We start from the raw sequence: 12,874 nt of genomic DNA, 5'->3' as shown, positions 1-12,874 counted from the left end.
TTCTCATAAAATAAAAAAATAAATTTGTGATATAAATTGCAAATGGGTGTGTGTGCATGTGTGTATGCAGAATAAGTTTGTCTCTGACACTTCTACTCTGTCTGCAGATGGAATATGCTCGTCTGAGAGTCCAACATATAGAATTAGCGACTGCTCATTCTTTTGGTTCTCCAAGCTCAAAGAAGGATTTTCCTGGTGCTTCAGCTCCTAACTTCGACACCAGCCAAACAAAACAAGAAATCTGTGAACGAGAAAACAGACTTAAAGAGCAACTGAAAGAGCAAGAAAATCTGATTACAGGTTATCGAGATGAGGTGGTTCGTTTGCAAGGTGAAGCTCGGTTATTCCAGCGGAAATATTGGCATCAAGTATGTTTTAGTACTGGTATTGGAAAGAAGTTCTGTTACTAAATCTAGATTATTTTTATTGAATTGGCCAGCTTAGCATTCCTGATCACTGCTTAATTATCTTTATTTTAATAAAGCTATATGTATATAGCTTTATAATAAGTGCTCTGAGTACTTTTTCATCTTATTACTTATAAAAATTTTTTTGAAAAATAGATAATATAGATTATCTATTAACTTTATATGAAATGTAATATGGAATATGTGGGTCAGACGTTAGATCCATTGCATGTATGTAGAAAGTTGCATAGATCTCAAGTTAAAAACAATATAATGAATTACATAGAATTAAAGCATTTTAGAATTCATCCTCTTGTTAAGATAACTGTATTAGAAATTGTTAATAAAAACACCAACAGACTTCAATAAGAGAACTTTTATATTTTTAAATTAAGAACTTTGTATCCTTATGTATTAAACCAAGATTTTAATAATGCAACTGCTTTGAATTTGAGTTATAATTACTTTATTGTCAGTTTTTTCTTTATAGATAACTTTTTCATAAAAATAGTAAAATAAGGCATAAAAGAAAAATAAAATGGGTTGATTTGCCAGACTTTTGTACTAATTTAAGTATTTTTTTTTCTATTCTAGTATTAGTGTAAGTAAATTTTTTTTGGAAAGATTTATCAACTTAATCTTCTTAAAATAAGACCATGTTTATATACTAAAAAAATTTGATTTTCAAAATGATCATGCAAATAACTTATTTTTGGACATTGTAAAATATAAATTGAAAGTTAAAGATTTATGAAGTTTTGAAAAAGAGCAACTGCAACTTAAAACTACATATTTGGTAATTAATTTTAAAGATAAATTATTCAGTAACTTGCAGATTTTTAAAATTATTCATCAGTCTATAAAAAATGGTATTTTTTCTTGTAAAAACTTAAAGCCTACCATTAATAAAGATATGAAGTTTCAATCAGTTCATTATTACACAGTAAAACCTGTCTAAAGCAGAATTGCAAGGGACTGAGTAAAATTTCTGGCTTAAGCAGATCTTTTTGGCTTAGACTGTGAACATGCATTTCCTTATTCATATTTAATTTTTGATGGAACGTTATACTTGCTTGACTCAAGGGAAGTAAGACATTTGTGAATAAAGTTATTATATTGTTTATGCTATATTTATTAGAATAAGAACAAAAATAGACATTCAAAATATACACAAGTACAAAAAATCTTAATCAAATTTATTTGTTTTGTTTTTTAAATGGGCTTTCTCATGTGGTTAAAAGTGAATGCCAATTCTATGGCCTTTTTATGAAGTTCATTTTCCCCCTTTCATTTTTGCATAAAATTTGATAGCATTAATATAACTAAACACTTGTGATGAAGTAGGAATTTTTATTTCCTCACTATCTTTTCCATTTTGTTCATCTTCTGAATCTCTCACACTGTTACCATCTTGTGATCCTATTATAAACAAGTTTCATCAGTTTCTGTTAAAACATTCTTTTCAACATTGACAAAATTTTCTGCTTTAACAGAATCATCTGCATCAATCTTCTCAATCAGAGTTTAAATTTCGATAGAATTGTCATAGCAAACAACTTCTCCACAGTCTCCACCATTATCAAGAATAAATCCATGGCTTTAAAAGCACTTTGTTATGCATTTGATTGAATGACTTAAAAATGCAATTGCATTTAACACATCTATTTTCATGGTCATTTCAGATGCTCTCTTACAGTCATCCATGTTTGCAATAATATGCTGAAGCATCAATTTTCTGTATTTCAGTTTTATACACTGTATAATTCCATCTAGTGGCTGTAGAAATGTTGTTGTACATGAAGGTAGAAAGACTAAACAAACATTTGAAAGGTGAACTTTTGAGTGACAAGTTGCATTGTCTAGGAAAAGTATAATATTCCTTTTTTCTGGTTCCATTCTTTTGTTTAATTTCAATGCAAAAAATAATGATGGCAGAAAAAAGAACAGAACATATTTACAATACTTACTGTAACATATGTCAGAGAATTTATTGATTTTTAAACAAATTATTAATTAAACAAGAATTTATTAATATTTAAAGAAATTATTGATTAAATAAGAAATTGATGTTTAATCAAAAACAATTTTTCCACCTTGTTGATAGATGACAGATGAGGTAGGTGAAAGATAGTTTTCTGTCTATGTTATGCAGGTTTTGCCATATAGAGAGCCTTTTATAAGAGAAATCTTAAGATAATGCTGCAAAATTTTGATATTTCCAGCTTGTACAGATTTCTGTTTCATGCAATTTCTGGCTTGGACAGTCTTTACTGTACTATGATAAAAGTTTTAAAAGTTAATTTAAATGTAGATAAAGTTAATAACTTACCTTATGAGTGTGAAAATAATTTATTTATTGATTCCTTACTGGTAACATGGAAATTATAAATAATAAACTATTATGTGGAATATTCAAAAAAGGATCTGAATACAGAATTGTCAAAAAATGTAATAAGCAAAATATTCTCAAATATATTGAAAACAATATTAATGATTATATTTTGAAAGACAGTTTTATTACATCTTACCCATCTAGATGGTTTTTGGAATGGAAGTTTTATGTACTTAAAAAATAAGATACAAATTGTCCCATATAAAATTAACGAAATGCTTTATTGATTTATTATTTCATCAGTTCAAAAATGAGATCCAAGAATTACCGAAAAATGTAGTTTCCATTGATAAAGCTAACTGTAATTTTTGCTTCTTTTGTAAAAGGTTCTATGCATTAATTATGATAAAAGAAATCAATAGTACTTAGGTATTTAAACTTACTAACAAATCTAAAGATACAGCAATTAATAATTTCATAAAAGCTTATAAATAACTGTATTCTAAATGAAATTTTTTTGAAGATTTACCTTATTTTTATGTTCCTGAACTTTATAAATTCTGATTAAGCTCAGATTTGTTCAAGAAAAACAATTATTAAACAACTAGCAATTTTATTAAATAAATTACTAAATATTTTATTTGATAAAATTAAAAATATAAGTACTAATAATAAGAAACACATGTTTTGAATCATAAAAAATAATCAACCTATTTTAGAAACTGTGAACAAGTAAAGAACATTCAAACATTTGACTACTGCATTGTGGACCACAGTTCCATTAAAAGATTTAACTTCTGTTATGAATTCATTAGCATAACAGTTCTGTTATTCTTTTATAGTACTAGAAGAAATAAAATTGAACTACAAAAATTTGAAAGATATTAAGTTTCTGCATTTATAACAATTCTATTTTTTTTTTCTGTAACCAGGTATTTAAACAAAATATACATGTCCAAAGACACTGAAAGACCTGCAACTGTTAGTTGTAATTGTTATGAATAAGACTCTATCCATTAAAAATATTTCATCAAAGGTTCTTATTAGATTTATTTTTCTAGTAACATTTAACGATAAAATAATAACAGTACCAAACAAATACAAAATACTTTATTAACCTTTATATGGACTAAAGTTCCCCTTGCTTGTTTGAGACAGTGAAAATAGACAATAAAAATGTATTTAAAATCATTCAATTAATTTTTTCAAATAAAATCATCAGAATAAAAAATCTAAAAACATACTTAATAGGTGTAAATCAGCAGATTATTTTCAAAGAGTTAATGTATTCTTGTATTTTTTTAAGTACATGTTTTATATAAAAAGACTAAAAGGTTGCCTGCAATATTTCTTGTAACCTGAGTTTTATTTCAGGAAAATTACTGTGAAATAAAGTTCTCACTTATATCAAAAATGTTTCTTGATAAGCCTTGTAACAGTTTTTTTCCCTATGTTTCCAGAATTTTTGTAAAAATACCAGACACTTTTACACTTGAACCATTCCTCTGTTATTTTTAAGGTAGGAATATCACTTGTCAGGAGCCAGATATTTTTCTACAGAAATATTACCTTATTTCTTCAGTAATGAAAACTGAACACAGGTTCTATTAAATATAAAATGACTGCTTCACTGAATAATTCTGCTTTTTGTAGATTATGAGTTGTGGAACATCAGAAGTGAAGATAGAAGATGCTTTACAGCAAATTTCTTACCTCTTAGTGAAGCTAGAGGACAAACAGAAAGGTTAGATCAAAAATTGTACTATGTATAAGAGAAACAAGTTTTTTTTATTGGACTGTATATTTACTAAAAAAGGTAGAAGATAAACACAAAAGCCAGATTTAAAGTGGTACTACATCTAAGCTAGACAAGGTTTATCTTGGACTGTATCTCCCACGGTAGAGAAGCTGAAGGACAGACATTAAGCTTAAATCAGAAGTTGTATTAAATGTAAGGTAAATATGTTTTTATTTGGTTGATTACTCATAGAGAATTCAAGGACCAACAGAGTAAATGTTGAACTGCATGTAACTTGATATTTTGTTTATTCAAACTTACTACCCAGAAGCCAGAAGATAGATTAAATTAGAAGTTGTATTATGTTACTGATAGATACGATTATTATGTCTGCTGTGTATTTTCAATAAATTGTATATTTGCAATGTCATGCAATAAATGTTTTTGGAGGGACACTATTAGAATACAAAGTATTTTTATTATTATTAGTGGGTTAACAAAACAATCATGCACATAATAATAATTGAATGCCTTTCATTTTTTGTATTATTAAACTTCTGCTGTTACTTGTGTATAATTTATTTATTTTCAATACAGATGTATGTTTCGTACATATTTAATGAAATGTTTTTACGTGGACTTGGTATTATTCTAACAATTTATGGAAAGCATTTGAGTAAGGGTTTGTAATCACTCATGGCCTGTAGGCATAACCCCACTGATATACACTTTTTGCACTTGGAGCTGTTGTTCAGAGTTAATTTTTAAAATATGTATCAGTATTTATTGTTGAAAACCATGTTTGCATTTCTTTTGAACAAGTTGAAGTTGTTTTCTTTTATAGACAGTTAAATTCATTAAGCTTTTTATACAATTAAGATGATCTTGTCAACCAAGCTTGTTTATACACCATGTGAAGAGAACCTTTATCAGTCATAGTTTCTATTCCTTACAAGGACTTTAATAAGTCAAGAGTGATTATTATATACATAAAGATTTTACAATCATGTGGGTGGTAAGCACATCTGCTTAAAAAGGTAAGAAGATAGGTTAGTGAAGAATTTATGAGCAATACATATAAAAGTTCAGAAAAGTCAAATAACATCTAAGCTGTGACTCATCCTCCAACACCTACAAGAACATTTACAGTTATGTCAAACTGGTTTTCTGTAACCTGAGGTCAATACAAATATGGTGTTATAGTGCTAACTTAATAGGCTTAAGGTTTGTTCAGCTGATAAGTGGGTAGGATTTGAATTACTATACACCTTTGTACACAAATTATTTATGGAGAAAAAAAAGGATTTGTTTTCAATTAGTATCCTGTTTGAAAGGCAAAATAAGTCTTATTGCAGCACAAGGCTAGAAACAGTTGTGTGCTAAGAGTTATAGTCCAAGATGTATAAACAAATTAAAGCTAATAAATGTATCTGATTGTGGATGAATATATTGATTACTTTAAATTTTCATTAAAATATAATGTTTACAGAATTGTTTTCTTGGAACTATAAAATTTTTCTTCTATCCTTTCACTTGAACATTAGACAAACTCTTAGAATACAGGACTGGTTGTAACTGAATTTTGTTTACAACCTGTGTATCATGTACATAATTCTTTAGTCTTTTTTCAGTTAATTTCAAAAATGCATGCATAATGTCTACTGTTTCATATACCTTTATTCTCACAGTAATATAATCATTTGCTGCTTATTCTTCAATTTAACTTCTCATTACTTACTCTTTAACTCTTAAGTATGTGTGTGTGTGTGTGTGTATATATAATTACTCATTTGTTCTTAAATCCTATTACAGTATATCCATTCTCTTCTCCTTACTTTTGTGATATAGGCACTCTTTTTTTTTTTTTTCCTTACATTCTACTGTATTATCATCAGTTGTTTCTCCTTAAATCCTATTATAATGTAATATGTTGTATTATAATGTTACCAATGGCTATTTATTAATAAAACAAGACACATGGTTGTATGTCTTGCAGCAAAAAACAACCTGCAAAACACAGGAGTGATAGTTTAATGAATTTACACCCTCTGTAGTTCAGTCTGTGGTAATCCAAACTATCACATATTTTCAGTAAATTTGTTTTACTGGACTCTTATTTCACATATCAAATTTCAAGGCACCACATTATGAAATACTTGAAAGTTAACATCTACAATTTTGATTTTCTTCCTTTTATTTATTTTTTCTTCACATTAAAAATATGGAAGTTTTATTTGATAGAGAAACTTTTATGGAATTTTTTTCTAATTTTGGCACACTGATAGATCTTTACAACTTACATTTAGGAGTCTTATTTCGTGTAAATATTAGCCACATGTGCAAACTTATTCAACAAAAACTGTTCAAATTTGACAAATATTTTTAGCATACCTAAGCAAAAAATTACTTGAGCTGTCAGTATAACATTTTTGCTACATCTTCACCTTAAAGTAAAAGTTTTTTTATGATTTGAATTAAAGATGGTTGATTTAGAGCAGGAGAACTCTGTGGAAAAAGGACATGCAGATACATAACTATTGGTTAAGCTAAACAAACTAGATTAGTAGTTGCTAGCTCAAGTTTTCAAAAGAATCATATGGGTGGATGGTTATTATTCATTGTTCCTAAATAAAGAGTATTTACCATCATATGATATTAGCTTAAGTGATTAACACAAATGCTTGATACAACTGTACTGATTGCATGGGAGTGATGACAAGAAACTGTTAATCAAGTTTCCATGGCATTTGTGAAAGAAGTTATTAACCCTGATTTAGAGAGGAAAAATATCACTATATACTTAAAAGAATCTGGTTGGTTTTGTAAACCAAATATTTGTTCTGAACAATAGGGTTGCAATTCTAAAGTTAATATTGGTTACTATCAAGTGTTACTTTCTTATTTTGTGTGATTTGTTGAAGTGTGTTGACAAAAAGTTGTGATATCTAATCAAAAACACTTTAGCTGTTTAAAAAAAAATGCAACCAGTGAAGGATTCAGTATTAGTTCGGTCAAATATTTTGTTGTACCTACAATCTTATTCCAAATTGAACAGATATTGTGGACTGACTACTTAATAAATATATGGTGTAAATTCCTTGCTATAAATATAACTACCAGTTTGGTCACCAATTTTAATTTCACTCCTTTAAGTCACCTTCTGAATCTTTTTTTGTTGAGGTGATTTTGATAAGATTATATAACAGTGTAACCACTCTCTGTCCATTCCTGAAAATGTGTATTAATGTGGCTATCCTCTCTGTTTTTTTCTGAATGCTTACTGTGATATCATTATTTAAAGTGTGGTTTTCAAACAGACCCAAAACTCTAGTGCTTTTTAATATGTCCCTGTTCTTCTTGAGGAGTAAAATGGATCCATTGAGGAGCATTATGTTTAATGAGTGTGTTGAAATAATGGTTATAGATGTCAACATCATGTAAATTGGATGTTTAATACAAGTTAACCTGGAGAACTTGCCAATCATAACCTGATACCAACAACCCTGGGGTTATGATTGGCAAGTTTTCAAGTCTAACTCATATTGAACATCTAGTTTATGTGACATTAATAACCATTCCTGTATATTTTATTACATTCATTAAATATAACCCTTCATCCTCCTAAATAAAAATAGTGAACTATTTGAAAGGACTCAAGTTTTGGGTCTCATTTGAAAACCATTGAAACTTTTATATATGATCCTTTGTGATAACCTCTTAATCAGAATTCTTTGAAATGTGTTATGAAAGATTTAACGATATATTAGTTACAGATATTTTTACTGCAGAAGTTAATTTGCCCACAGTATTTTATGTGGTTTGATCTTAAATTTTCCTTTTTTATTGCTGTTGTTAACAGGGTTGAAAGTGTGAACACCTGTCTCCTGGTGGGTCAGGAATAAGTTTATGAACTCACAGTGCAAAAGTCCAGGGTTTGATTCTTCTCAGTGGACACAGCAGATAGCTGAATGTGGCTTTGAGCTAAAACAAATAATAAAAGTGTGAAGTGTGTGTGGCCAGTGAAAGGCTACTTGACAATTATATTTTAAAACTATATATTTACTTTAGAAAAGTCTGATGCTATCAATTTTTGCTTTCATCTTTGTATTCAGATCTATTTGCTTTCAGATTAAAGATTTTTAGGTTATGGCATGGGCTTGGTGGGTGTAATGGAAATTCTTGCAAAGTTATTGAAGTTTGTTGATATTTTGTATGTAAAAAGATGTTTCTCACCTCATCTGTCTGGTTCATACCTTAAAACTGCTTGCTAATTACATTTGTAAACTTTAAACTGAGATCAAACTTATAGAGAAATGTTATGCTTACTTGAAAGTTCTACTAAGATAAACACATATACCAAGCACTCAAACATGTTGATTTTGACACAGTGGGAAAAGAAATGTTGATTTTTCTTTACTTTTTTACACTCATTGAGGGTCCTTTATCAAATACCATAAAATTGCAATTAAAGCCAAGGAAAAGTTTACAGAGAATACTTTTCTAGAAACTGAACATTTCTAACAATGGGAAAGTACTTCAACTTGAACTTCTGCTGCAGCTAATTAACTTTTAACTCTGGACTTCTTGAAATATTCCTTCTTCATTTTACAGAGTTGAATCAAGCAAACATTAAGATTCAGCAATTGCAAGAGCAGCTTTGTTCATGTGATCGTGAATTGCAGCAGTGTCGAGATGCTATTGATGATTACCAAGGGCAGCTTGAAGGTGCAGAGGCTCAGAATGTCCTCCTGCATTGCCAAATCAAGGATCTTGAGGGAGATGTAGCAGAAGGTCGAGATAGTCTTGAGTTTCTTCAAGTAGAGAGATCCACGCTGACAGAAACAATACAGGAGTTGGAACAATCATTACTGTTAGCAAGAGAGAAAGCAGATCAAGATAAAAGTTACATAGATGAGCTAAAAGATCGTTGCCAATGTCTTTATGCCAAAATACAAGACAAAGAGTTTGTGATATATGTTTTCAAATTTTTTAATACTTTGCTTTATCTATAGTATTGGATATACTTTTAATCTCTCTCCCTACTTTTAAATAAATTATGTACCAGTTAAAAAACATTGTACTATCTCTTTTCTTTTTTTATTATTAATAGTGAATGCACTTTCAGATTATAAATCATTTATATTCTTAATAGTAATTAACTCGCATTTATTAAACAAATGAAAACAATGTGTGTTGTTACATTGCAATCCAAATTAATTAACAAGAACATTTAAGACAATTGAAACTATGATTTATAAGGAGATTTGTTTTGTCGATAAAATAATAGTTCAGATTTATGTTATAACTAATAATGACAGCTTTTGGAAAATATTTATTTTAGCTTTGGTGGGATAGGAATTTCTCTGCATTTGTGAAGAGTATATTTGGCATCAACAGGTTACAAAATCAAGTGCTGCAGGCCCAAATCAGTGCATCTGAAGGTCAAGCACGAGACCTGCTTTTGAGCCAAGGAGCTGAACTCAGTACAATTGCTCTTGCTCTGACACAGCTTGGTTATCATGCAAATGCCCTATTAACCACAATAGTTGAGTATGCTGGAAGTGACTTACAACTCAACCAAGAGGTTTGTTTTAATCATTTGGTGCCACTAGTATGTTTAAATTTTATTGTTAGTTTTCTGAATGTGTAGGTTTTTCATTTAGCAAGCAAGCATGGTATTTGTTTTTAAGTTTAATTTCTTAACTTGTTTATAACCTTCTTTTAGAAAACTAACATATCATGAACTTGAATATCTTAGATATTGTTCCAGATTTCTTATGTTAATCTTAAAATATTATAATTATTATTTTTACAGACTTGTAATAACGATTATAGAACCTTAAATGGTTATTCATCTTAGGATACAACATGTGCTAGAATCTAACTAGTTCAACTATATTAAATACTTTACATGTAATAGTACATAACTAGTTGAACTGGTTAAGTATTTCACATGTTGTTGTATCCAACTAATTAAACTGGCTCAATATTCCATGTGTACTAGCATCTAACTAGTTCAATATTTATATATGTTTTGGTATCTAACTAGTTCAGTCAAATTAATATTTTATGTGTCTTGGTGTTTTAACCAGTTCAACTATTAATATTCTATATGTCCTGGTACTTAACTAGTTCAACTGTATTAAAATGTCCCAGTATTTAACAAATTAGCTTTTGCTGTAAATTGTTGATACACTAAATACTTAAATATATCATACCTTGACTAGTAAATTTGTAATAATAAATATATTAATAGTCATTATAGAGTATTGGTAATGAAAACAAAAATCTATTCATAGACCTGAACAAATTTTTTATTGCTTAAACTTGGAATTGAATAAGTAAAAAATAAACGAGATTTGATATTAAAAAACTTCAGCTATTTGGGTTTCTTTTTTTGTTCAGCTCCTTTATTTACTGATCATACAATTTACAAATATTTAATTTGTATTTACTGTGTATCATATATGTTATAATTTGACCCTTTTGTTCCACTGGTAATTAGTGTTTTTGTTAGGTCTTAGATGAGATTATTTCTGATGCTGAAGATAGTGATTCAGATGCTAGTGTTAAACATCCAGAAAAAACAGAAAGTAAAGAAATTGATGATAATTTCAAGTTTAAAGAATATAAACTAAAACAACCATCTGAGGTAAGATGTGGAGACATCAAAAATGAAATAGTCATTACTAAGCCAGTTGCAAACATTCCTTCAAATGCATCACAAAACCAAAAACCTGGTTCCTTTGTTTGGTCAGTGATTCAAGCCTTTGAAGGTTCAAAAGGTCAGTCAGACCTCCATTCCTCTACCAATTCCTCAAAAGAAACAAGTCCAAAACTTTACCAAAAGACATATAGAACTAATGCTGTCAGCCACCAAGAGGAAAAGACTACAATACTCTATAATGGTGAAACTGATCAGACCTGTGATGAACAGTTATTGTTCAAAGATGTTGGTATTCCAGACAAAAAACTTCTTGGAAGTGCCTTCAGGCCTATAGGCCTTGCATCGCCCTTCTGTCCCACTTCAGCAAAACCACAACAGAATGGGTTACAGACTGATCTTAACAAACTTCAACATGAAGATGTTCTTGAAGATTATAATGCTAGTAAACAGCCTCGCAGTGGTTCTTTGGAGAGCATAGTGAAAAAAGTGAACCAGCTTTTTCAGAAAATGGCTAAGATGATAGACTTAATGCATGAAAAATATAAAACACAACTTTTTGCTGTGTTGGAGGAAAAGTAAGTTATGATTTAAGCCTACTTCTAATATTTATCAGTGTGTTGAATTTTGCCCATTGTGGATGTAATTTGATTTATATTTCTGCTTGATTTAAATAAAATCAGTACAGAGGTTTTGGTGGTGGGTTTGAGAGAGTATCAAGTTCTCACCTAGACTAATCATCATTCTGATAACTAATCTGAATAAGCATTTAGTGTTAAATAATAATAATGTTTAAGATATAATGTTATGAATTTATTTATTCTTTTGTATTTTGTTTTGGGAACTGTTTATACATATGAGATATATCACTGTGATTGATATTACTCTTGTTAGGTTTATTGGACAAACAGATTCTTAATTTTCTGAAATCTTGTAACTTGTATAAATATATTTTTAAAATCTTCTGTTTTTAGCTGTGTACAGTTTGACTGTACTTTTCCACATATCAATTCCTGTTAATGTTTTTTTCTTTGATGATAACATTTTTTAAGGATAACAAAAATCTTCCATTATATTTTGTATCTATTTGCTCACCTAAAGCTTCATTTCTGTTTTAGCATCATTTAATAAACATTTTAGAAGTAAAATACTTCCAACTCTTGCTTCTTGATTAGCGGGACTTGAAGAAAAACTCAACACAGAAACCAAAATACTTTTGCACTCAAGAAACAATAATTTCCAAACTGTTTTTTATATTTAAAGTTTTCAAATTGTACAGACAGCATGGCCATTATTGTATTTATAACATTTATTTCATGTTAGTACCTCTTCTATATCAAGTACCCCGATAATAATTAAAAAAAGAATGTTAATGCACACCTTGCATTTAATATATTGTGGTTATGTTTGTGTAGAAGATTAACTTTTATGATAGATCACCCAAATAGAAATCTCACAGTTCTTAAAAGTTTATTTTATTACACAAAGGTGAAAAAACCTAAAAACTTTAAAGAATTGTCCTAAAACATAAAACAAACTGATGTCAATGATACATGTGGCATGAAAATAAACATCTAAAAATATTGGAAAGTAAACTGAAAGGTCATTTTTTCTATTATATGAACTATATATATAAATAAAATCCTTAGATGAATTATTTTGTCCATTGGACTGACCTCATGTTGAAGAAGAAATGTTGACTAGAATTGCCAACTTACCACTTGTAACTAAAC

The 12,874-nt window shown here is 29.0% G+C and overlaps 1 protein-coding gene across 1 annotated transcript in view; it reads left to right on the top strand.

The window, feature by feature from the left end:
• The window catches only part of LOC143240243 (uncharacterized), a 35,055-nt gene that overhangs the window by 18,510 nt on the left and 3,671 nt on the right, over positions 1-12,874 (top strand). The window contains exons 3-7 of the mRNA XM_076482379.1: positions 108-368; positions 4,393-4,483; positions 9,089-9,440; positions 9,875-10,061; positions 10,995-11,719. Of these exons, the coding sequence (XP_076338494.1) occupies positions 108-368; positions 4,393-4,483; positions 9,089-9,440; positions 9,875-10,061; positions 10,995-11,719 (1,616 nt within the window). The remainder of the gene's footprint in view (positions 1-107; positions 369-4,392; positions 4,484-9,088; positions 9,441-9,874; positions 10,062-10,994; positions 11,720-12,874) is intronic.

This window comes from Tachypleus tridentatus, chromosome 13, assembly GCF_004210375.1.
Source record: "Tachypleus tridentatus isolate NWPU-2018 chromosome 13, ASM421037v1, whole genome shotgun sequence".
Classification (NCBI taxonomy): domain Eukaryota; kingdom Metazoa; phylum Arthropoda; class Merostomata; order Xiphosura; family Limulidae; genus Tachypleus; species Tachypleus tridentatus.
This window is presented reverse-complemented; position numbering and strand designations above follow the sequence as displayed.